The 27,869-nt window shown below is 39.8% G+C and overlaps 1 protein-coding gene across 2 annotated transcripts in view; it reads right to left on the reverse strand.

The window, feature by feature from the left end:
* Positions 1 to 24,328: 24,328 nt before the first annotated feature.
* The window catches only part of sorl1 (sortilin-related receptor, L(DLR class) A repeats containing), an 88,923-nt gene continuing 85,382 nt past the window's right edge, over positions 24,329 to 27,869 (reverse strand). For both annotated transcript variants that reach the window (XM_017490708.3, XM_017490707.3), the window contains exons 47-48: positions 26,753 to 26,965; positions 24,329 to 26,552 (exon numbers count right to left, since the gene is read on the reverse strand). In XM_017490708.3, coding sequence (XP_017346197.2) covers positions 26,485 to 26,552; positions 26,753 to 26,965 — 281 coding nt within the window. In that variant the 3' untranslated portion in view covers positions 24,329 to 26,484. The remainder of the gene's footprint in view (positions 26,553 to 26,752; positions 26,966 to 27,869) is intronic.

Consider the following 27,869-nt stretch of genomic DNA (forward strand, 5'->3'; position numbering starts at 1 on the left):
TCATCAAGTGAATATGTTCACAGAATGAGCATGGGGCAGTGTGATTCGTCCCCCAATTGGCTTCTATTAGTGTTTGTTTCTGTTGCTGTTCCCATTTTTTAACTAAAAATCCATCTTCTATATCTGTCAAAAAGTGGTCATGGGGAACCTGGAGCCTATCCCAGGGAGCATCGGGCACAAGGCGGGGTACACCCAGGACAGGGTGCCAATCCATCACAGGGCACAATCACACACACATTCACACTCTACCGACACTTTGGAAATGCCAATCAGCCTACCATGCAGGTCTTTGGACTGGGGGAAGAAACCGGATTACCTGGAGGAAACCCCCACAGCACGGGGAGAACATGCAACTCCACACACACACCACTAAGCCACCATGCGCCAGTTTTAACTACTAGGTGCAAAAATAAACCTATGGAGCTACACTCCTGGGCCAAAAAAAAAAACGAGCCAATCCCAAAATGGCAAATCATTAAGCTTTTAATGGTTACTCATTAGTCAGGAAGTTAGCAAGAATTAAACAAATATATAAAGTAACTTGGTATGACAATTTTTGTTGTTTAATTGAAATGTTTAAACCTTATAGGTAAACTTACGGACAGCTTTTTATGTTTTTATTTATTTATTTTAATGATTTTTATTTTTGTTTTATTTTTTACTTTATTTTAATTTTGTGCACCCAGACATGTGTTAGTTTGAATTTTACATCAAACATTTTAATTATTATCATGATTTTACCTTTGCATACAAGAAGACTATATACAGTAAAGAATTTCCTTGATTCTAGTTTTTCCCCAAACAGGTCAATGCAGCAAAAGTAAAGGAGCATATAATGGCACAGGAGTGTATTTGTTTAATTCTTGCTCATTTGTTGTTACGACCATTAAAAGCTTAATATTTTTGCCTTAGCCCTTTTTTTTTTTTCTTTTTTTTTTCCCAGGAGTGTATAGGGGTCAGTGAGTATGTTGCCCTATGATTGTGCAACATCTGGAATGGTGAGCAAATCAGTGGAACATCATCTTATATCTGTCAAAAAGTGACATCTTTTTCCAAAATTGTTAGTTGCACAAAAGAGCTAATTAGTATTCAATGGAATTTAAATTATATGGAGTTGTGACTGAGGACTTTGTGAAGATTAATATTTGTTGAACGGCTGATATATATGGTGGAACTCTGCCCCACCTTCCCCCATGGAACCGCCACTGCTATCTATGCAGGTTGTACATAGACGACCTGCAAATATTTATGGTACTCATTTAAAAGCTACTTCCACATAACTGTCAATTAGCCTCTTAGCGTACATGGACTATAATTTGTGGTGATTGTAACAAGGAAGGTCCTCGTATTTTCTCCTTTATTTTAATGCACAGGCCTAATTCCATGTAGAATAAAGTTTTAAGCAAAAGTGTTTCAGCACCCATAAGTATGTGTGTATGTGTGATTGCCACAGCATGATAACATAATTTCATACGCCACAAGCCAGAGCAATTACATGAATGCCATTGGAGGCACTCATATTACAGGCTATTTAGATCAAATTGGATAGAACTGCATAAACAGTGACTTTGCCTACAGGGAATGAAGTCATTATCCGATTCGTACGCAGCTCTGTCGTCCTTTCCTCTCCGTCCCCGTTGGAGATAAGTACGAGTACAGCAGTTGTATCGGCCAGGCCTGTGCCCACACACCGCAGGCATGAAAACAGTGGAACCACAAGCACTGTGCACCATAAACACAGCCTGCTATAGAGGCACTCACACTACAGTACACACATCCTGAATCCCCATGGGAAAGCACACTGAGCTCAGACCGAGCGATGAAACCTGACAGAAAATAATGTGTTAGCCAGTGTATATTAGAGCAGCATATTTGTGTTGATCATTACTTTTTTTTGTTTCAGTGGTGCTACATTGGTCATAAAAAAGACTCCAAATAATGAGAGTGAGGACAGCTGGGAGAATTGGAGATCTGCTGAATTTGTAGAATTGCCAGTTGTACTTTACCTTAAGTACTTTGCTTGAGTTCAGTTAAATGATAAATTGAAACAACATCCCAGAGGCATACGAGTTCCAAAGGCACATGGCTGAATTAAAGACGAGGCCCATTATTGAAAACTAATCAGTATACAGTCTGCACTGTACAGTTTTCTTCATTCAGCTGCTTTTTCTCTTGTGTCCAAGCAAGGTCCCCTCCTCATATCCCATCCCCCTGCTCCTGCTACTTTCCTTTGACTGGCCCCCACTTTAAAGTCTTGCCCCTCTTCCTCGCCTCTGCTCTCATCTTAACTTCCTCCTCTCAAAGCTCGCCTCCCCTTTTTCTAAACTCAAGCTGCATTTTTTTTTCTTGGAAGTGTCGTTCTTGTCTAGATCTGGACATTTCTTACATTCCCTATATTCATTACTTCATGCTGAGGCTATATAGTCTGGAATTTGGAAATCTCCCAGAAGCTAACCCAATCTTGCACAACACCATGGCACAGTTGTGGCTACTCCTATTTCTACAAGTATACAAAAATTACTATTGTGTTTTTACAGTGAATATAAAAAGTCTACACAACCCTGTTAATACTGCAGGTTTTTGTGATCAAGATAAAATTATGGGGGGAGCCTACCAATTCAGCACATCTTGATTTGGAATTTTGTTTCTCACTCTTCCTTGCAAAATGCTCCAAATCTATCAAATTATAACAGTATCTCCTGTTTTCAGCACTCTTCAAGGCATTCCACAAGTTTGAGATATAATTTACACCTGGGCTCTGACTGGGCCATTCCAAAACTTTGATCATCTGGGTCTGAAGCCATTCCTTTGTTGATTTGGATTTGTGCTTTGGGTCATTATAGTGCTGGAAGGTGAAAATTTTCTTTAGCTGTCTAACAGAGGCCTGCAGGTTTTGTTCCAAAATAAATAGGTATTTGGTGTTATCCATGATTCCCTCTATTTTGACTAGAGCCCCAGTCCCAGCTGAAGAGAAGCAGCCCTATATCATGATGCTGACACCACCATGCTTCACTATGGGTATGGTGATCTTTGGGTGATAAACTGTCTTGTTTTTGTAAGAATGTGAAGAATATGAGAGTTTGTTGTCACAGGCAGGGCATGACCAGTACTTACCAGATATTCCTGTAACTCCTTTAATGTTGCTATAGGTCTCTTTTAGCCCCCCTGATTTTTTTTTAGGGTGGCTGTGGCTCAGGTGGTAGAGCGGGTTGTCCACTAGTCATAAGGTTGGCAGTTTGATTCCTGGCCCACATGACTCTACATGCCGAAGTGTCCTTGGGCAAGACACTGAACCCCAAGTTGTTCCCGATGGCAAGTTAGCGCCTTGCATGGCAGCTCTGCTACCATTGGTGTGTGAGTGTGTGTGTGAATGGGTGAATGAGACACAGTATAAAGCGCTTTGGAAAAAACCGCTATATAAGTGCACACAATTATTTATGGGTTTTTTTTTGGGGGGGGGGTTGCCCTTTTTTTTGCAGTTCCTATATTTTGGTGCCACTGGTATCACTTGTTGATGATGGTCTTCCCAGTGTTGTAAACTCTTTGCAGATCATAAATTAATGTCGGATGCAAACCAAGATGTCAAGAAAATTCTATAGAATCAGCCGATATTTATTTGGGTTTAATCAGTATCACCTTTGAACATGAGTTTGAATGTGATTGGTTAAATCTGAGCACAGTTGCATGCCCCATTTAATAGTGTGTGCACACTTGTGCAACTAGGTTATTGTACATTTTTTTGTTCCCCCTAAAATGTTTTGTTTGGTGTTTTTTTCCACGTGAATTTTGTTGGCTGCTGTATCACATTAAAGGTGGAAAAACATCCGGTATGATTTATCTTTATATATTGTTTTTTTTTTTTTACATTGCAAAAACCTGAAATTTTAACAAGGGTGTGTAGACTTTTTATATCAACTGTATAAATTATCATTTTAAAATTATTTTTTAGCAACAGTAATTAAATAGCAAAGATTCATTTAACTAAAGTTGTACTGACCTTTTCCCATTTCAGATAATTAAAATTATTCAAAGAAATGATCTTTTGATAATAGATAAGTAACAAAAATTGGTCAATTAGCAAAATTTCTGATAAGACACATTATCACATTATATTAGTACTGTTTATTACCTGTATAAAAAAAATAAAATAAAATAAAATAAAAAATGTATTCTGTGTTAACTCAGGTTGCCTTTGTTTTATCTTACATTCTGTTTTAATTTCTGAAACAATTTAATATGAGATCTACACAAAAACTTGAGTTTTTGCCTACTTATTTTTGTTTACTCACAGCTCTTAATTCAGTTAAACCATGTTAACAGATCTACAAAGATCTCACATTCAGCTGCATATCAAATGCATGATTTTAATCACAGATTAAATGAGATTTTTATGAGATTTTATTGGGCATGATTTGTCAATAAGTCCACAAAAGAGGAAGTTTTTATTAATTATCAGAGCAACAGAACTGCCTGATCTTAACAAATACTATCTGTGCCATGAAAGGTTGAACGTTTGCCGTCAGAGAGAGTCTCATCAGGGATGTGTGACACTGCTGTGCGCAGTGAGCCGATGGCATCCAAAGGCAATTAGCATGGAGAGAGTAGATTCCGGAACTATCCGGGCTAGGTGAAAATGCTGTGTCCTCTAATGAGGCGTGACCAGACTCATGAGTTACCATAGAAACACTCACCAAGCTGCTGCAATGCCATCAAATCCCTGTAACATCATTTCCGTCTCATTTCTACACTGAATGCAAGATCAAAGCCAAATCACAAGGTTGTTTTTTTTCCATGAGCACAAATAACTTGTTCTAATATATGGATCATATTTACATATTGATATTGAATATTGAAATATAGCACTGGTCTCAGGTTTTTTCCCCACTTCCTTAGCTAATACGACAATATTCTGTGGTAAGTTTTCATATTGATATAATTGTGCCTTTAAAGAAATATTGTTAATTGAATCTTGTGTGATTTAACTATCTCCGATATCCCCACAGTGTTATTCATCTATGTATGTGTGTACAGTCAACTCCAGAATTATTGCCACCCTTCAAAAGAATGAGCTTCTTATTTCATAAATCATTATATATAATGTTTTAAAATGTCTCAGAATTATTCATAAAAGCTGTTTTTTGTGTTTTGTCTGTCAATAGCATGGCAGTTTGTTTTTTTTTAACCCACTCATATTATTTTCTTATTGCCTCTTGTACAATATTACTGTTAATCAGCACATGCAAAATCCAAAAGAGACTGCACATTTGTCTGCACAGTTCAGGTAATGGATATTATGGAAGAATTTTGGAGACAATTTTCAAAAGCAACTGCCAAATTACAAAAGGAAAAAAAAAAATGCAAAGTCTATTTGCAATTGCATTTCCTGTGTCTTACTTGCGTTTCCCATGATATCACTTCCAAATACAAACACGCCCCATAGTATATTCCCACCCCCAACACTGATTGGCAGGTTTCTGTGCAAGACATTGTAAATGCAAATGCAAAGGGATTTGCGATTCCGTTTGAATTTTGGCAGGCTCCGTATGCGACACTGAGGAAGTCAAATAGTAAACGGAGTAACTGCTATTGCTATTTCGATATGACAGGGTCATAACTCATAAGACATAGGAAATGCATTGCAATTTTGTTAAAAGGCGCACCAAAATCAAGTATTTTTGGCCGCAACAATAAAAAAAAAATCTCCTATATGGACTCCGTAATCCTGTACGGACTGATAAAGAAGCTTGAAATGTTTGGTATGGTGGAGTGGTTCAAGTTACCTCGGGTGTTCTCCAACGATGTAAGACACGAAGAATCTCTGTGCTGTTATTCATTCTAAAGAAATCTTCAACAGTATTATTAATGAGATGCTGATCATTTTAAAACCAGTGGTTTGGAGGGGAAATGCACTACTAACCAAACCATTTCATGACTGAAAAATATGTTGTGTTAAAATAATGCTATTAGGTTTCCATATACCTATATGTAAAATATCATAGAACTTTATTCATTTCATATACTCATTTAACTCATAAAAATTGAAAATATACCTCTTATTGGCACTGACTCTGTATGCATGTATGTTAGTATGAATGCCATTGTATGTACACTCACTGGTAACTTTACACCTGCTCATTCGTGCAATTATCCAATCAATCAATCATGTAGCAGCAGTGCAATGCATAAAATCACGAAGATGCAGGCCAAGAGCTTCAGTTAATGTTCACATCAAACATCAGAATGAGGAAAAATAGGATCTTGACTGCAGCATGGTTTTTAGTGTCAGACGATTCAGAAACTGCTGATTTTCACACACAAGAGTCTCCAATTACACGGAATGGTGCGAAAAAAAAAAAAAAAAAACATCCAATGAGTGGTAGTTCTGCAAGCAGAAAATGCTTGTTGATAAGAGAGGAAAGAGGAGAATGGCCACTCTTTACCACCATGGTGAACAGAAAAGCATCTCAGAAAGCACAACATACCAAACCTTGAGGCAGATAGCAACTACAACAATAGATGACCACATTGGTTCCACTCCTGGGCTTCATTAATTGCACCAGGTGTGCTTGAGCTGGAGCACATGAAATACCTGAACTGGCTAGGGGCAGAAACTAGGAGAGGAAAACAAAATGGAGATCTACAGGTTGCAGCTCCTGGACAGTGTTTTCTCTCTGGTCACTGCAGAGTCCCCGACTTGTTTTGTCCGTTGGTGGCACATTCCTTCCTTTTGGCCAGTCTTGTGTTTATTTCCAAGGAGAAGTCTTTTTCCCAGGTCTCTCTTGGCCTCAGTGAGAAGGCTTTTGGCTGAGATTCACGCAGCACAAAAGGGCCGGGCATTCCAGCTGTCTGCTGCTAATCCCCTGTGTCAGCTCTCGTTAATGTTGCGGTGTGAAATCTGAAGGCACGTAGCGGGATGGAATATTTTTTTTTTTAAAGTCATCAGAATCCATGTGGATAGTCAAATGATGTGTTGGTGGCATTACAGAGGCTGTTCGGCTGCCATCTTAGATTCGAGTGTGCCCAGCCAAGGCACCATGATGCTGCAGGCAGAAAACAGGAAGAAAAACTAATAAATAATATCGTAATCCCGAAGAAAGAAAAAAAAGCAGATTCAAACTGCATTCCTTTTTTTGTTCTTGTACACCTCATGTAGGATTATAGACAATATTTCAATGATATACGTTTACTGATGCCTGCGTTATCACATCCCCTGTCGTTCAGTACCTTTCCGTTCTCCTCCTTGACACCTTCATAAGCACACACGAATGATTTCTTCCTATGACCTAACTATAACATATCCTCTACTAAGACATTTTCAAATGAGGTACCCAGGAAGCATCTGCTGCCTTTTCTTGTGTTCGATCTTTCACCGCATGACTTTTACACACATATGTGAAGACCAGCTTGTTGTGCTGCTGATTTGACATTACGGGACATTGTTTGCAGTGCTTTAATATTGAGCCCATGTAGGCGACTAGATGAAGGCAGAACCTGCTGGAAGGGCAATGTGTGAGGGGGAAGGTTAGAGAGAGCTTCACTGAGGCCCAGGGCCACTAATGAAACGCAGAAAGAATGCCCGACTCGCAGTACTGCGGTCCATGTGAGCCGCACCACTGCTGCCTGCTTCCTGATGTCGTGTCAGTTGGGCAAAGACAAGCTGTTTGTCTAGGCCACTGGGCTGGGCCTCATTATCACATCAGTGTCATCTTTCTCCGTTTTCATGCAGCAGGCAGTTCACACCCCTGTGAGAATCAACCAGCCGCACATAACCACACACACACACACACACACACACACACACACACACACACACACACACACACACACACACACACACACACACACACACACACACACACACACACACACACACACACACACACACCCGGAGACCGGGTCGAAGAGGACAGGGTGGGTGCGATTGTGTACCTTGGTGTGGCTTCATTCGTTTCCTCTGTGGATGGCGCAGATTTACACATATGGTAAAATAGCTGTCTCTCTAAGACACAGTGACAATATGTTCTCAAATTTGGTTCACAAAAGCACTTTTGTCAAGCAAAAACAATGACGTTACAAAATCAAAAATTGTTCACTGAGTTTGCGTGAGTTGTGTGCAGTACATCATTGAAAAGCCTTGCACAAATGCAAGCTCTGCATTTTAAATAGATGTGAAGGTTTTGACATGCATTCACAGCAGGTAAGCATACACAGACAAATGATATCTGCTGGAGCGAGACTTCCCAAGATCTGGAGGGAGGGAGGATGGGAAGGAGGGATGTCGATGGTTGGTCTGCTCCATGCGCGAGATGGTGCATTGCTTTATCATGTTTCCCACTGGCTCCGTGTCTTTGTGCGGATTGTTAAGAGGTAGTCTAGAATGCCAAACCATGTTCTTAACAGTCAGCTATCTAGCTTTCTCATCTGCACCCTAGATGCAAGTGCTATTGCTACCTGTTCTGAAACAAAAAAAAGTGGGGGAGGTGGGTGGATAGGGACAAAGCTGGGAGCGGAGCAGCAGAACACAGTGTCTGTTGTGTATGAGTGCAAGCTTGGCACAAACACTGGCTTTTCTGTAAAACTATCCGACTGCTCCCAGCCCACTGCCTGGGCCCTCAATACTGCCTTTGTCCTTTCACATCACCAACGACATTGAGAAGCCAAATCTAGAAACACCTGGCCCCTTGCTGCCCCCCCCCCCCCCCCCCCCATTACATGCAGTGCAACGAGCACTGAGCTGCGAGTTCATACTGGAGCACAAGTGTGAAGACACCCTCAGTCTGTGTAGCGAACCTACTCTACCTGTATTTTTTTGAGATTTCAGCTGTACAGAAAACTCTATTGAGTTTGTATTAATTGAGGAAATGGTCTTACAGAGCAAACAGAGCTTCCTACAAAGAGTCTCGTCATTCATTGCCACTGCACTACAGATAATAAGTGAATCAGCCTCTGATGCAGGACAGGCTGTTTTATTCATAACCATTGTGAATGACTCATATTGTGTTTGATGAAGATAGAGTACAAATCTGGAGTAAACAATGAAAAAAAATGACTTGGGAAAAAAGACATGTTGAATAAAGTTAATGTTGCCAATAGTCATTCTTTTATTTATCAGACCTTGCTTATTTTATATAGTCATAAAGAATAATGGCCAATCCAGGGTGTATTCCTGTCTAGCGCCCATTATTCCCTGGATAAACGCTTGATTCAACATGAACCTGACCAGGATCAAACTGTTACTGAAGATGAAATAATGAAAAATGAATGAATGAGCCTCAAGCGCAACTCTTTTTAGGTAACAGGTTCCCAATCGTGCATTTTCCCTGACTGGCAAAAACACTAACTCAGAAGGGCTGATTAGTTGAATCAGGTGTGTTGGGAGCAGGACAGGGGACACTCCAGGACCATAGTTGGAAACCTGTGTATTACTGTATAATGATAATGAGTCTTTATTGATCACATATACATATTCACAGTGAAATTATTTTCTTCGCATACCCCAGCATGTTAGGAAGTTGGGGTCAGAGCGCAGAGTCAGCCATGATACAGTGCCCCTGGAGCAGAGAGGGTTAAGGGCCTAGCTCAAGGGCCCAACAGTGGCAGCTTGAACCCCCAACCTTCCGATCAGTAACACAGAGCCTTAACCACCAAGCCACCACTGCCCCTCACTGTATACATCAGACACTTTACCCTGATAGGAAATGAGTAATGGCCAAATGAAGGGCCACACTTGCCACTTCATCTGGTGTGCAGTCCATTCAATTCAGTTTTATTTATATAGCACTTTTAACAACAGACCTTGTCACTAGGCAGTGTTATAGAAAACTGCATATAAATTAAAATTTTAATCCCTAATGAGCAATCCAGAGGCGACAGTGGCAAAGAAAAACTCCCCAAAACGACCAGACCAAGAAACCTTGAGAAGAACCAGGCTGGAACGCAGCCTCTTCTGGGTGACACCTGTACAAATATATGTCATTACTCTTCAACAACTGTATGTTATACAGTCAAACAGTACTGAGTGTGTTGAAAGAATCTTCAGTATGAGCATTGGGATCTTTCACTAGAATTTTCAGCTTTAAATCTTTGGTTTCCAAGTGAAGCTATCCACTGAATAATGAATGAGACTTGGTAGTATAGACTGTTCTCAATTTTAAGGCTATCCAAGTGAAACCATCCACGGCAATCTTTAGGTTATCCATGTGGGGCCATTCTCTGCAGTAGCAAGGGATTCTCAGGTGAAGGAAGCTAGAGCACCAGGATGGATCAGGCAGGTCCAACTGATCAAGTACAGCTGCCAGAAAGTAGACAAAATGAAAATTAGTGAGACTATATGTCTACGTCAGAGACAATTGTGGACAAGACGGAGCAAGAGAATTTGTTGCATTTTGGGCATTTGTGGCCCAGATTCCTGATGCTGTTAAAAACTTTAAATGTGACTAGTTACCACTTGGCCACAATATACACACCATTGCCATGTGCCTACAATATACCATATTTGGTGTGTCCTTTGCAATTATCTTGGATTCATGAAAATGCACACAAACATTTGGGCTACTGAGCTGCCTTTTTATTCAGGTCCACCATCCCAGAAAAAGTATCCTTTAGATCAGCATCAACAGGAATCTTTGACCAACACCAACATCAAAAACAACTAAGAGGTAGCCAATTTCAGTTTAAAATTCAAGAATGTATTGTCATATGCACAGGGGGCAGACAACACAATGAAATTCTTACTTTGAATTAAACACTGGATATGATTAGACACTGCCACCTGCCATGCAGGAGGGGAATTGACCTAATAGTTAGTCCAAAGAAATTACTGCACATTATACTGAACATTTCCTGAAGAACCGATCTGACAAGCAATGGGAATAACATGAAAGAGAATCTTGTCCAAAAATATTGTATGCAGTATCTTTGTCTAAGCTACTATCATATACTACTCTTCTCCAGTTTATAAAACATCAGGCTTTCCATGAACTAATGATAAGCAGGGACAAAGGAAAGGGGAGGAGATTCAAGTGGCTTTGTTCACTTTGCAAGCCAATCCATTAAATAAGCAAGAGTAGAAAGATAAAAGGAAACTGAAGCTTTGTAGGAGTCTGTCTACAGAAAGATCCTGCTGGTGAGCCTTTATCAGTTGCACAACCAGAGACAGAGCCAATCATGAGGTTTGTGAGGGAGGGCAAAATTCACTGGGGCAGGGCCAAGTGTCTCTCTGTTTACACTTCAGTATATATAGTGCTTTTCCACCTAGAGTAATTGGATGTCCTGCACACACTACTGCAAAGTGTTCTTCAGGAACTAGAACACTGATTATCATTCCACGGTCTGGAGACACCTTGCAGTCTGTGAATGCACGCCATTATTTCCAGAATGTTCTTTTCATTAGAACCTGGAACAGTTGGTGGTATATATGTAGAGGTAGCATTTTATTCATTTTGTGCAAGATTTTCAGGCAAATGAAATACTGCTTCTCTTGAAAGATTGTATACTGTGGGAGAGACTTTTTCAGCAGTGCATCCACAATGTTGTTTCATGACAACAAACAACCATAGAAAAGAACTGGAACCTGGTCTTATGTTAAAACATGTTGCCAGCAATGTTCTCGTCTAGTCTCAAAGGAGAGTTTTGCCACAATCCTGTTTCAGCATTGCATAATTCCACTTATTGTATTGTGCATAATGTCATTTTCCCACGCCAAAAGGTCACTATTCTGTATGTGGCCAACTAAAAGTATTCACAACAGATTTACCATGTTAGAGCTAGAGTGTTTTAGTACCACTTTATATTCATGGCAACTCTGGCTAGTGGACCATCAGTCTGAAAGGATATGCTCAAGTCTCACCTTTTCTCGAACTGCACATACTACTCCTGAGATACCAATGATCCTTAACCTGTTCTGATCTCCAGACCTGCCTGATGGACCAGTCCATCATGATTCCCTACTTCTGGTTGAAGTTCTCATTTACATTTACATTTACATTTATGGCAGACGCCCTTATACAGAGCGACTTACATTGATCTAATTTTTATACAACTGAGCAGTAGTCCAATGTCTTAACCACTGAGCTGCCACTGCCCCCTTCTCATCACTTGGAAATCCTTCGCTGCTGCTGAGGATGACCCCACACCGACAGCCCAATCTTCTTATAGCCTAGGCCATCTTTATGTAGAGCAACAATTCTTTTTTTCAGATCCTCAGAGAGTTCTTTGCCATGAGGTGCCATGTTGAACTTCCAGTGACCAGTATGAGGGAGTGTGAGAGTGATGACACCAAATTTAACACACCTGCTCCCCATTCACACCTGAGACCTGTAACACTAACAAGTCACATGACAGCGGGGAGGGAAAATGGCTAATTGGGCCCAATTTGGACATTTTCACTTAGGGGTGTACTCACTTTTGTTGCCAGCGGTTTAGACATTAATGGCTGTGTGTTGAGTTATTTTGAGGGGACAGCAAATTTACACTATTACACAAGCTGTACACTCACTACTTTACATTGTAGCAAAGTATCATTTCTTCAGTGTTGTCACATGAAAAGATATAATCAAATATTTACCAAAATGTGAGGGGTGTACTCACTTTTTGTGAGATACTGTACCTCAAGAAGGGTACCACTTAAAAACCATGAAGATGGCTTTAAAACTATAATGAATTTCCTGGTTACACAATTGCACTTTTTGACCATGTAGTACACAATTATAAGACGTAATTATTCATAATTGCATTATCCAGTGTTAGCCAAATGAGGATTGGTTTCTATTTAGAATCTGGTTCCTCTCAGAGTGTCTTCCTCATATTTTTTTGACCCAAGGAGTTTTTTCTTTGCCACTGTCGCCTCTGGTTTGCTCATTAGGGGTAAATTCAAAATTTGTATCCTGAATTTACATGTTCCTGTAAACCTGCTTGACAATGTCAATTACTAAAAGCACTATACAAATAAAAAATTAATTGAATTAAATTGAACCCTGAACTTAAGAACTTCTGCTGTAATCATGCAAACTATGATGTTAATACTGACCATCCCATACAAGATACAGTACTTTACAGTATGCCACTGTAGAAGAGTAATTATTTATAATCCCACCATCCATTGTCATGTGCAGGTTGTTTTTTTTTTTTTTATCTGGTTCCTCTCAAGGTTTCTTCCTCATGTCATCTCAGGGAGTTTGTTCAAAACACTGAAATGGCTTCTAAATCTGTAACCAGATTTTTGTGAAGTTGCTTTGTGACTTTTGTTCATTAAAAGCGCTATCCAAATAAAAGATTGGAACTGGATTGAATTGAACGGCAGCACTGAAGAAAGACCCGCATGCCAGCTATCATTCTGTCCTCTCTCAGACCCCAAAGCTTACATATTTGAACAGAGTGCTCATTTTATTCCACTGATACCATTGCAAGCTGCCATGCATTTCTGTAACAGTGATTTCAGATCTAAGATGCACAGTAACAACCAACCTCTTTCCCCAATTCTGGCATTTCTCTGCAAGCTGGTAGATGGAAAGCCGGAGAAAACTGAGTGTCATGGAGGAGCCACCTTTCTAGATGCAACTGATGGTGTTACTATGGATATTCTATTAGAAACTGATAAGGCTACAAGCTCAGACAAATCTTATTGTCATGGGTGGCTTTGTATCAGCATGGCTGTTTTGCATCAGAACTATAACTTTCTGCAGATGGCGAGATCCAGAGCTGAAATCTGGTTAGGTGAAGTCCGAATTTAACCCTCAACTTGTCTGCAATAGAGAGACAAACCCAGCTCCTCTCTGCAGAACATGATCCTTATCAATCATGCCGCTGCTGTACACTGCTGCTATTGTCATGCTCGCAGAGTTGCACCACGGCAAGATCGAGTGTGCTTTCTCCTCCTCCTTTCTCCACGCCTGCTCTGTGCCCGAGTGTGCAATAGCCATCCCTTTGTGTGGTGGTTCAGATGGAATTTGAAAATAAGCAGATTTGTGATGGATATGAACAGTAGCTGCAGAACAATGGCAGTCCGTGCCGCAAGGGTCAAAACAAATGTGGCTTTTATGTGAAGAGGGTGCTATGTGCTGGAGCAGGCGGGGTGACCTGGGGGGGGATTCATTCAGAAAGGAAGCGACAATATCTGCACTGTCCCTGGCAGCAGCAGCAGGTCTGAGCCAGGCGCCACCACGACTCTGCATTGACAGACAGTGCTGAGGCTCAGAGGAAACAACCATCCTCAGGGGCTGCAGGTACCCTGGAAAAATAATGGCTGATTAAAGACACAGGAAACATTTAAGAGAATTTTAATGTTTTTAATCCCATCTTGCACTAGAGATAACCAGATCGACTGTGTTCATTTTTATTTTGAGAAGGATATCTCAACAATTATCGATTATGCAATGGATATATATATATATATATATATATATATATATATATATATATATATATATATATATATATATATATATATAATGTTTATTTATGTAAATTTTGAACATAACCTATAAGTAAGTAATAAAAATCATATTTTTTAACCTACAGCATATGTAAGTAATAAAAATCATATTATTAGGAACACGTATATACCTGTACTTTCATGCAATTTTCCAGTCAGCCAATCATATGGCAGCAGTGCAATGCATAAAATAATAATGCAGATACAGGTCAAGAGCATAAGTTAATGTTCATATCAAGAAAAATCCAATATGATCTCAGATCTCACTTTGGCTGTAGCATGGTTGTAGGTGCCAGATTGTGTATTTCATGCTGATCTCCTGGGATTTTCACACACAACAGTCTCAAGAGTTTACACAAAATTGTGCGAAAAACAAAAAACATCCAGTGAGTGGCAGTTATAAACTGGACACAGCCTATACAATCCTTTTCCAATCTTTCCCAAGTAGTGGAACTTCATGGGGTTTTCTGCTGTTGTACCCCATCCTCCTCAAGGTTTGGACATGTGTTTTCTCGGATGCTTTTCTGCTCACCACAATTGTGAAGTGTGGTTATTTGACTAACTGTAGCCTTTCTGTCAGCTTGAACCAGTCTGCCCATTCTCCTCTGATCTCTCTTATCAACAAGGTGTTTCCACCCGCAGAACTGCCACTCACTGAATGTTTTTTTGTTTTTTGTCCTATTCTACGTAAACTCTAGACACTGTTGTGAGTGAAAGTCATCAGCAGTTTCTGAAATACTCTATCTAGCCGGTCTGACACTAAAAACCATCCCATGGCCAAAATGGCATAAAGTAGTTACTGAAGACAGACAAATGTATGAATGAATGAATGAATGTTTTTTGTTTGGGAAGCAAATCCCACATTGTACTTACTGTAAATAAAACTATATAGTGTCCACATATTTTTAAGCTCAAAATAGCACTTGTCGCATGTATTATTATTCTTTATAAATTGACCTATGCTCATTTTCATGAACTGTGACAATTCTGGAAGTGAAACATTTAAATATAAGAAAATATAGATAGGTGTATTTTCTTCCATATGGGAGAAATTTTATTCTGGATGAATTAAAATTAATTTGGGGAAAAGACAGTAAAAAGGAAGAATCAATAGGAAGAAAACGCATAAATCTCAAGTCTACTGAAGAATCTCAAATATGGGAGCTGAGAAGCTAATAGTATGAGGGATGTGAGGTAATTTGGCACTGTTCTGCATCTTATCCTAATGTTTTAAAAAGATGCAAACTGTACCTACATCTGTCAACACTACTATGTAAATATTAACGATTAATGAAAAAAAAACATGTTGGAACTAAATCCTCATTAAGAAAGTGGCAGCTAAATAAGCTTGGACAGAATCCTTGAAAAGCAAAAGAACTGCATTTGTCTGGCTGGTTTGTTGAGGATATGTACCCCTTTAAAATGAGGGGAACGAATAAGCTTACAATCCTCTTCCTTTGTTTAACTGTTTGAGGCATGAGATTGTGAAAAGCCAGTTTGTCTTTCTCACACATAATACCCCACTGGCACAATGTTTGCCTTGCTCAGCAGATTGAACCAAGAACCAGACACAATTGTTGAGTTCTTTTATCTCAAAATCACCCTAAATCCTATTTGTGAACATGTATGTACACTGCGGGCTCCTGGCAAGGAAGCAGTTTAGTGACAGCTGGACATGTTGACTTGTCTCGGGTCCACAATATTTGAATCTTTGCTCTTCCGTGGGAGTGGAATCTGATTATACCTGCTTTAAACTGAAACCGCAGGAAAATTTTGAGGTGCCTCTATACGTCAGTATCCATCTGTTGCTTTTGGGTCTCAGTAATGAAGTTATATTTTACAGAAGGAATTGAGAGCTTGGTGAAGCTGTGTTCTTACAGCCTTGATGAGGATCATCCCTAGAGGATTGGGATATCTTCGCTGCTTCTCAGCATCGGTCTTGTACTTGCTCCAAGTTTGGGTGAGGGGCTGGTAAACCAGCTCAACTGCACCTAGTGTTTATATGTTTGTGTGTGGCCATTTGGCCGGTGCTGACGGAGACACGGTGACACCTCTCTAAAGCTAAACATAGCAACCTGAGCAGGGCCATGTGTAATGAGAGACAGGGAGGCTTTGTGCTTGTTGGCAAAGCATGCCATATGTTTGAGAGGCCTGAAAAAGCCATTTCAATGGAAACTTGCTAAAAAGATGCAAACTAATCTGTCTTTCTGTATCCAATAAAAATGATATAAATTACAGTATATGCGGTCTCACTTGTATGACAAAGATTCCAAAGATTTTTTTCTTTGAATACGAAGTGTTAGTAGAAACCTGATCAGCCAGCCATATTGACGGTAGTGTTTTTAGGTTGTTGAGCTGTCTTTTACATGTAGTCTACAAAATCAATGAGAGTTATCAGGACTGAAAAGAAGAGTGCAAGAGATGGATCCGGGCTAATGTGCCACCTCCCTTCTGGGGAACTGTTAATTTCCCTTTATTCATGACGTAATATTTGGGGTGTCAGCTCTCCGTATTGCAATGCTAAAGGGTCTTGTTGCTAGGAGAGGAACAGCACCATTCTCTTCCACTGGCTACAAGGACATGCATGTTTGTCCAATAAAAATGAGCATGGCTTTAGGAAAGTGCTTTCTCTACAGATTTTCCAGAATTTAGAGAACAGGTTTCAAGGAATATTGGAAAGCACAAAATTGTTTGTGCATGTGAGAGCACTGTTTGGAATGGGATTTTGCACTTTCCTTTGTGCTTAGGATTGTATATGAAATATTCAGTGTGATAATGGAGAAAGATACTTTAATTGAAATATCTACAGTATCCATTTAAACAAGACTCAAAGTATGTTTCACTAAATATCAATTTGGACAGCATGTACACTTTACCTGGAACACCTGTCCATTCATGCAAATATCACATCAGCTAATGTAGCAAGAGCACAGTACAGGTCAAGAGCTTCATTAATGTTCACATCAAACAACAGAAAAACATGGTCTTTGAGTGTGGCATGGTTGCTGTTGCCAAACCAGCTAGTTTGAGTATTTTCAGAAACTGCTCACAGAGATCTCCTGAGATGATAAGTTTCTTGACTTTACCCAGACGATGGGAAAACCACACACACACACACAAAAAAAAACATCCAGTTGTGCAGGTTAAAATGCCTTGCTGATGAGAGGTCAGAGTAGAATGGCCAGACTTGGTTGACTTGACAGGAAGGCTACGGTAACTCAAATAACCACTCTTTACAACCATGGAGAGCAGGAAAGAATCTCAGAATGCACAAATTTTCGAAACTTGACTACACTAGATTCCAGTCCTATCAGCCAAGAACAGGAATCTGAGGCTACAGCAGGCACAGGTTCACAGAAACTAGACAGCTGAAGATTGGCAAAATATTATGAGGACTTTTTCCAAACCAAATAGACCTTAAACTTAATCAAGGTACCTGCTTTCTATCCACTCTGCTGTTTCAAAACCTCTTCATTAACATCCAGTGACTGATATGATCATTTGAGCTCACTGTTAGCAGTCTAAAAATACTGACTTTTCACTTCAAAGTAAATCAGCAGCTTAATTTTAGTAATGTATACAAACTGTCACCACCTGCAAAAACACAAAGACATCCATGGAATCAGAATTAAATGCTTGAAACGTAACAGTTATACAGACAATTTTCGAGTACACTGACGCTCTTGGTTTAAAGCCCCCATCTTGGGCTGGCAAACTTGCCCTTGACCTCATGCGGTCACTAGCTAGTTGACCTCTGGCCTTGCAGTGATCAGAGGGTCGGGAAGCTCTTCATGTGGCTGAGTAATGTGGGATGATCCTGCTGTTCTGTTGGCTGATTACACAACCACACACCCATATCCATGCCACACTTTCCACAGTGCGTATGTTTGTGTGGGTGGGTGAGGATTGGCTATGACATTGGAGCTAAATGAATGGATTTCTCATGTGCAGTCTCTCAAAGAGATGTGACATTCTGCCTGATGTCCTATACAGTACATGTACTGTTCAAAGAGTGTCTGCAAAGACAGACAAGCAAAGTTATTTTTACCCGCAAGGGAAAGTAAATGTAATGGTCATAAACATTGTAGCTTGTCATTTATGCAGTAGAACTCAGGTGAAAGGAGAACTGTCAGTCAATATACTGTATTAATATCAGGGTAAGAACTACTTGAGCAGGTATTAAGTATACATTTGTTGCTATAGTACCCAAGTATTATTTTGGGGGTATTTATACTTTTACTTGTACAATTACATTTCCACGAAAAAGAAAACAATTATGTTACATTTAATGCCTTCTATTTTTATCTAGACCTTCAAAGTACTCGTTATACATCATGAAGGTATGTTCTACTCTCATGCTGAATGGGATATATCAGTCGAATGGCCTTAGTTTAGCATTGAGTTATTTCAGTATAGCATCCAAATCTTTGCATTTAGCATCAGGTTAATCAATGTAGGGAAAAAATATCAAGAATCATGCTAATTCATCACCTTTGGTGATATTCAGTGTGTGTATATATATATATATATATATATATATATATATATATCCCGGAAATTGAAAATGTAATTGCAGGATTTTTATGATTTTTCAAATTGAACACAGATGTGTTATGGAAGCTAGGCTTTTAGATGAGCAAACATCTTGAATAACTGCCTTCTACTATCCTGTGCAGCTCAGTAAAGGCATGCAGACAGGTTTTAGCCAGGATCAGCTCGGTTTTGAATAAAGAGCCTCAGGGCACATTAGCCGAGGTGGATTATTAACTGGCGTTCGACAGCGAGAACATGCGGTTACTGATCAGATCCACCCTGGTACTAATCACATGCCAACAAGGAAGTAATCTTTTTTTGAAATCACATATAACTCCATATGCAGGTGTCTCTGTATAATTTTAATATAATGTGTTTTCCTTAAAGTTTATTGTGTGAAAATGTGTACAGACTCTCAGAAGCTCATACCCTTTACTACACATATGTGCATTTTAGAATTAACTGATCACATTGTGAGGCTTTTAAAATATTTAAGAAATAACTAAAATAGAAATGTCTCTTTAACATTATATTGTGTATATATGTATGTATGTTGTTTCTTTTGATTTTTTGTTATTTGTGACCCTTGTGTTCGTCATGATTTATGTCTATCATCTGTAAATTAAAAGCTCTATAGGAAATAAGCTTGGATGATAGATCTATGTCTGTGAATGTTTATGGAGAGACGCTCCCTCTACTGGTACATCTGAAATGCTTACATTAACACTAGTGCACTTTAACAGGTAAGCCTAGACTTGCTCAACTGTAAGAGTTATTTAACCAGAAATAACCAAGTTGGGCACAATTTTATTATTTTGTAATGTGTCCTTTGGGCTACCGAATGAAGTAGACATTGATGTACTCCGTTAAGAATACTTTAATTCTCTAAGTAACTCCAATGTCCTGTTGTTACAATTTTTTCGTGGTGCGTTTAGTGTTATACCGATTAAATATCTCACATTTTAATAATCTTATACGAAAAATGGCATGACTGAGAAGGACAACACAGTTGCATGATTTTAATATCATTTATTTATATTTTAATGGATTCTTTGGGGGAAGCTTTTCCATTTTTCCTGATAATGCATTAGCACAGGGAGCTCCACTAATTACAGTTCGCCCCCCAAAAGTGTAGCTTTGGGGTTATAAAATCTAACTGACCTTAAATTCTCCGACTGTGCAGCTAGCATTATTTACCTTGCCTGATACCCCGATCAGACAAGGCTCATAATTACAGTGATACAGTGTTCAGACTCAGCCATGAATCTAATCCTTTAGGTGGCATAAAATCAGTCTGATGTTTTGAGCTTTACTGTGGAGAGACGTCTTGCTTAGTGCTGCACACTATGACCATTTTCAAGATGGAACACTCAATTATGGTTTCAGAAAAGTGAATATTAAATTTATAAATGACACAGTAGGTACATTAAAAGGCAATGCCCATTATAGGGAAATAACTGATCAAAATGGCAATGTTTTACAAGGATAATGTGAGCAAACTTGCCCACTCAATTTAATAGCAACTCAATATTTTGAATATTTTGGGCCTTACTGGTCAAATCTTCAAGGCTCAATATCTTTAAAAAATTTTCACATTGGACTATATAATTGTTATGATGAAATGGAAGGAGTTGGGTAGAATTGCAAGCTGTTTAATCAAACAGTCCAAATCAACTTGCAAAAAGGTAGACATGGCAATGATCGAAAGGCAGACAGGGCAATGCAGTCAAGCCAAAACAAAATGGTGAAAAAGTCCAAAAACAGAGAAAGGATACCATGAACCCTCAGAAATGCTCAATGGACAACCTTACAAGGAGTGTAGGTGAGCAATTGTGCTTGGTGATCATGGCAGTGGCTTCCTAGGAATCCCCCCAACTGTTGGTTTCCTCTTTCAACCTGTACATTTTTATTGTGGATGATATCCTGATGCTAAGGACAAGGTCTTGCCCAGTTTATTCAACAAAAGCCCACCATATTCTAATGGTGGGCTTTTCTTATAGAATTCCACAACGGCAAAACAAGTGCTCGACATTAGATGAACAATTTGAAAAGCAGTAGGCAGAGAGTTGATCATGATGGTTGTAAATGCATTGGAGTCGTGTTTCTCAGCCCTGGTACTGGAACATTTTCATTTTTATTTATGGGATTTAGCAGATGCCCTTATCCAAAGTGCCTTACAAAAGAGCTTTGAAGTCCTCATGCTAGTTCACTGGGTCAGGAATTACGAGTACCATCAGTCTAAAAACCCTGTTGGGGACATTAGTAAAGTATGAAAAAAACACATACTTGTTAAAAAAATTTTTAAAATAAAGTTCTAATTTAAGTACTTGTTGAAGAGGTCAGTCTTTAGTTATTGCTTGAAGACAACCAATAATTCAGCTAATCGTATAGCCAGAAGAAGTTTGTTCACCACCTAGGTACCAGAACAAAGAAGAGACTGGATGAATGTCTTCCTTGTATCCTGAGATATGGTGGGTCCAATTGAGCAGTGCTAGGGGCACGTACGGAGTGTGGTGCTGAGCGGTGTGAGATGTGTGCTTTAAGGTAGATGGGTGCTGGTCCATTTTTGGCTTTGAAGGCAAGCATCAGTGTTTTAAATCTAATGTGGGCAGCTACAGGAAGCCAGTGGAGGGAGCATAGGAATGTGGGAGAACTTGGGCATGTTAAAAGCAAGTTGTGCAGCTGCATCCTGGATTAGTTTCAGAGGTCAGATGATGCGTAGGGGCAGACCTGCCAGGAGCGAGTTGCAGTAGTTCAGTCTCGAAATGACAAGGGTTAAGGCACCAAACAAGCACCTGAGTGACCTCTGTGTATACAAATCCTCCTAACGTTGTAGAGGGAAATCAGAATGAGCTAATCTAGCCATGAGAAGCAAAAAAGGACAGTCCATGGTTATCCAAGGTTATGTGCAGTGACCAATGAGAAATCTGAGCGTTATACAGGGAGATCACAAGATCTTGGCATGGGGATGCAGCAGGGATGTATAGCAGTTCAATTTTGCTGGTATTAAGTTTCAGCTGATGAGATCCATGGTAAATCCATGATGAGATGTCTGCCAGTATAGCAGTAGCATGAATACCCATGTACAGTAAGGATATGACATCACCAAGAGAACATGTATGGAGGAAGAACTGAAGAGGACCCAACATTAAGCTTTGTGGGACACTATTGGAGATGTGGATCTCCTCCATGTCACCTGATATGACCATCTTTCCAGGTATCTCCAGGGACCTGTATGTGCCAATATCAGTAGACGAGTTCACAAGAGTGGTGGTTGATGTTTCCCTCTGAACATCTACCTCTTACGCTGGACAAAAAATCCTTGTTAAACTTCCACATAATGGAGGCTAGAATGAAAGTTTCAGAGTGTATGTGGTCAGTCTTTTTTTTGTAAGATTCTCTCTGCACCACAGAGTATCCACCTTTGTGGCATTTGACCCTGAACTATAAGAGATGGTCAAATTAAATCAAAAGAACAATGCCCACCTGCCTAGTTGTGAGTTAAGCCACTCTAGTGTGCATGCAGTGGTTGTTCAGGACCACAAAAGGGTGTGCAGCCAGTATATAGTTGGGTGGTGATGTTATAACCAGGGCCAGCCAGGAACTATTGATGATGGACTACTGATGAGGATGAATGGGGTCTTTTTCTAATGTGTGGCCCCTACCATCTCATAAAGGGGATCTGTAAGCCGAGTGATGGACCCCCTCTCCAATGGGTTCGCCATCTAGAGCATGAAATGAGATGGTTGAGTGTTTGCAGCCAGGAAAATGGCAGAAAAGGATAGTGAATGGTCATGGAATGGCAGCAGATTGTTATGGGCATGAGAATTTGTTGTTTGAAAATGGAAAATAAAGAAGGGCTTAACACAGTCTGTTAAGCTCCTGGGATGGCAAATATCGAAGGCATCTTTAATGGAGTTGCTTTGCCTTGTTCTCTGTTCCTCTTCTGACAATTTCAGCGCAGATCCAGCCATGTGTTTGAAAAATCTCTTAAAGGGAGATGTGTGAGGATGCTTTTATGCACTTATCTCCAACAGGTTGTCCAGTTTGACAGAGGTTTTGATGGTGGTCAACTTGACAAGCCAGGTCTTCTTGTACATCATCTCAGAGGGTGTTACGGAACAAAACTCCCCCCCACTACCCGTAACATATTACACAATAGGCTACACTGCAGTTAAAGATAACTGTAAAGTGAGAGGAGTCTGAAAAACCTAGTAACAATAAATAGGCTAAGATTTTTTCTATTCCTACGAGTTAATGTGATTATCGCTTTAAAGACCTTTCTAATGACAGTTTTCACTGCATGCGGTTACTGAGCTGCTTTTCCCACCTACAGCGAAGCTGGAGCCACTGAAGGTGAATTGTATGCACAAACTCATCTGCTGGTTCCTTTCGCTTTGGAGTGTTTTAACAGATGTGGTTCATTTGCCTCTGAAGGGGACATGTGTAATTAGGTTTTTCAACTAAACAAACAAAAAGCTCTCACTATGAAATCCTTCAGCCAAATAAAAAAAAAAAGAATTATTTGTCAACTCTTCTGTCTCCTGTTTGAGCTATTTGGAATACTTATAGAAAGGTTTATTAGATGGTTATAATGAGGGTGCTAATTTTTGTCATATTCAAGTGCGCACACGCGTGCGCTACCTTTCAGTACAGTTACTGTACATTTATGTACTTCCCCCTCATAAAGAGTATATGTTACAGGATACAACAGAATCCACAGTGCTGAATCTGTTGATTGACACATCTCCATCAGTTCAGCTATGGCGATGTGACAACCATCAAGCATCCTACTCACTACAATCTTACTAACATACTGCCACCATGTCTGGGCTGCGGGTGGGAGTGTGACATGTGAGAATAAATAAAGGCAGGCGAGTTTAAACAAACAGAGCTGGGAACAGGCTGTAATGGAGGAGGAGGCTGGCCCTCTGTAAACACGTCCAACTGCAGCCCAAAAGCAGCACCACCTCATGAATAAACACAAGGAACATGAGCTGAAACAAATAACAGCTGCATTTCCTCTTATTTATTCTTATCTCGCAACACTTGGCCTAGTTTTCCAAATTTGCCATTCACCATGAATGACCCTAAACATCTTTCGTTCCCCTCCAGACTCCTTGAGGGTAAAACCTTCAAGCTACATCCCAAACCACACACTATATGACTGAATAGCATGTCAAAATAGTACACCACCACAAACAGTATTTTGACATACCATTCGGTAGAGTAGTATACGGTTTGGGACGTAGCCTAGAAATGCTGAGATGAAGCAGTTTTGCACAGTTTACCATTGAAAAGCATACACAAGCTTTGCAGGGAACTATGGGAAAATAATTATTTAAGCACATGGAGCAAGAGGAGTCAGTTTCAACGTGTTTATTTGCGCATAAGTGGTTCTTAAAACACCTCTGACGGTACCTCTTCACAAGATTCATGTCTGCAAAACCCTCCACAGGCAAGCAGAATCAAATCAAAACATGGCTGTGCCGGATGTCATTACTGTGCATAAGTAAACATCCTATTTCAAAAAACCAGTGGGTTTCAACATTGCAAACTTCACACGAAGACGTACTGAGTGATGGGGATTAGTGGTTCAGAATTCAACCAGGTGCTTCAGTGAAAAACAAAACAGCTGACACTAAGTTGCAGTCATCTTTTTATAGTTTGGGCAACAACCAACGAGTTTTTCCATCGACTAGACATGACCACACAACTCAAACTGTTAATAATAAGGCATATGTGGCAGACTATGCAACTGAAAATCAAACTAGATCATTGGGAATGATGTACAATTCTGCAAGTGTATCTATGCAGTCATGTCTACAGCCGAAAGAGAAAAACAGTGTAGTTGGGTTACACATATTTCACAACACATGGTAGAAGTTTAAGAAGAAGTGAAATCACAGCCGAGTTATTGTAACTACAGAAGGCAGACATAACGTGAATGGATAAATCAGCCCACCCGTACCGACTGTACCTGACTCCAACGTGAAAATGAACAGTTCGGGAAAAATAGAGGTGGGCTTTGTAATCAGTGTGATTGTTTTCCACATTAACTCAAAAAATACATATAAACAAAAATACATTCATAAACAAGGCTTGCGAGCAGTACTCGATATCGACGAGATTCAACAGGTTTTCCCATTCCAACGTACCTCTTCAAAGCGCGGTCAGATTATCATTATATTATATTCTCTCTGCTTTCTTGTACATTTGGCACAAGATGTGACGATGAAGTCTTGACTGACGTGTAAAGACAAAGCTGCTGCGCTGCATGACTGCCTCAGAGATAAAAACACACCCTAACCACTTACACAGGCTGATAACACTGGTACCATGCCCTAACACACGCGCGCACACACATACGCACACACACTTCCCTGAGAACATCAAAAGACTGTTAAAATGACAGCTAATGGGAGCATTGTAACAGTTTCACCATTACTTATGAAAATTCAATGTAAAATAATAATAATAATAATAATAATTCCCCCCCCCAAAAAAATCGAACAATAAAACAATGTATAGAGAAATCAGTGCCATTTTGAAATGTTAAATTTTGGGAAAAGCTTTTTTTTAGCAGGGGGAACTTGTGTCAGCTTTGGAGGCCAAAACACTCCGAATACTCTGAGAACAACTTATTTAAAAAAAAATTATAAAAAGATAATCTGCCAATCATTCTTCAATGCCTTACAGTGATTCAGCATTATAGCTAGAAAGGTTTTGAAAAAAGAAATCTAGTTATCGTAAAAACAAAAGGTGAGTTCACATTTTCCACGAGCAGAAAAACACATCTATACAGGCTCTGAAGAGATATGTAGACACATTAAAAAGAGAAACAGATCTGAACATCAAAATGTTAACAATGTACTGTGGGCAAAGACACACGTCTACTGACAAAGTGACACAATAAAAGAATATATAACTATCAATTTCTGTGCAATTCAGGTCAACATCCTAAATACCACTTTCCCTTTTTTTTCTTTTATTTTTTTTAAAATTGCCATTCATTGGTCCATTTTTTTCTTTGTACATTTATATGTTTGAGTTTTTTGTTGATTTTGAATGTTCTTGTGGATAGTTGATAGGTGCTTATTTAAGCTTTTTAAGCGAATGCAACGCTCCAGTGTGTTTGTGATATGGTGGGACTGCAGGCTCTGTTCCCTGACCACTGAGCCCAGCTGACAAACCTCTTCACGGCTTGCTTCTGCTCGCTTTTGTTTTCCTCTTCCCACAAGGTCCGTCAACCACAAATGATATATTATATATAAAAAAATAAGCTATTGCGCATCCGAAAAAGTGCATCATAGATTTTTTTTTCTTAAAAATATTTCTTTCTTTGTTTTCTTCTTTCTTTCTTTGAATCCTGAAATCCCAGATTGGGGGGTGGGGGGGTGGAATCAGCCAATTGGGGCGGAGGTATACTGCACAGATACATGTGAAAAAGGAGGAGAGACGAACAGAAGACGAGGGGAGAGTGAGTCGGAGGAAAAGGGCATAGTGGCTCAATGACGCAACTATGCAATCACCATGGGAACATCGTCTGCGAAGCCGCCAATCATGGGGTCATCCTCGTCGTCCTCGCCTTTTGGAGGAGGAACAAAACGCCACATCAGTAAACGAAATACAAACCAAATTTGAAAATTCTAAAACTGTGTCATGAAAAAGTGTAATGAATGAATCGATTGCTTTCTGTAAGTAGAAACAGCCTGTAAACCATGACATGAATTGTAGATGTCTTGTGTGGGAGAGAATGAGTGTGAGCAGAGGGTGTACTGCTCTTACCAAGCTCATCTCCCGAGGAGAAGATGGCTGAGCCAAGGCGTGAGTTGTAGTGGCTGTTGGCGAAGGCGGTGAAGCTGTGCTGCAGGCGGCGGTGGCGCACGTACAGAGCAACGAGACCTCCGCACACACACAGCAACAGCACGAACAGAACCGGCACCACCACAGCTGCTGTGTCACCTGAATGGCCTGAACGAGCAGCTGAGTCACTGGGACCTGCAAAAAACAAAACCAAAAACACACAGTTTACACACACGTCCGATTCCAGGTTGATTCGTAGCATTTCCAGTTGACTGGAACTTCTTAATTATTGCCCTGATGGTGGAAATGGGCATTTTCAATGCTTGTGCTATTTTCTTATAGACACTTCCCTTTTTGTGAAGCTCAACAACCTTTTGCTGCACATCACAGCTATATTCCTTGGTCTTACCCATTGTTATGAATGACTAAGGGAATTTGGAGTATGTGTTCCCTCATATTTATACTCCTGGGAAACAGGAAGTCATGGTTGATTTCCTGTTCCTAGTCTCCCAGATGTACTAAATAAAATTGTAAACATATCAATGGGAATATATTTCAAATACATTTTTCTCATAAGGATTCATAAGGGTGCCAGTAATTGTTGCACACCTATATTTAACAAAGATATATATTTTATGTTGTGTCTGCAGTTGACATCCATGAGAGCAGAGAATTTTTGTGAACTTTTTGAACGATAGATTAAACAATAAAGACAATTTCAACTTCTTTGCTCAAATCTGTACATACAGCGTACACACACTCATTACCTTAACACAGAACAAGTAAACACAATAAACAATCAGTAAACAAACAGGGAATAATAAAGCGCTGACTAAATCTCTCTCATTTGGTCTCGCTTGGTTTCTCAGGCTGTAACATTAAGTGATGTATAAATCCCTCTCCTAAGATGATCTGCAGAAACTGTGAAACTCAAAATATTCCTTCCAAATACAGAGCGCCTCAACATGTGCATGTGAAATACCTAGGCATGAATGCCAGCTTGCCTTTACTTCATAAAAAACTTCAGACCTGTTTACAGACAGATTTAACCTTTCTGTATCCTGACTTTCTATATTCCGTTGTCCTGCTAATTGCAAGA

The sequence above is a fragment of the Ictalurus punctatus genome, chromosome 17 (genome assembly GCF_001660625.3).
Source record: "Ictalurus punctatus breed USDA103 chromosome 17, Coco_2.0, whole genome shotgun sequence".
Lineage (NCBI taxonomy): Eukaryota > Metazoa > Chordata > Actinopteri > Siluriformes > Ictaluridae > Ictalurus > Ictalurus punctatus.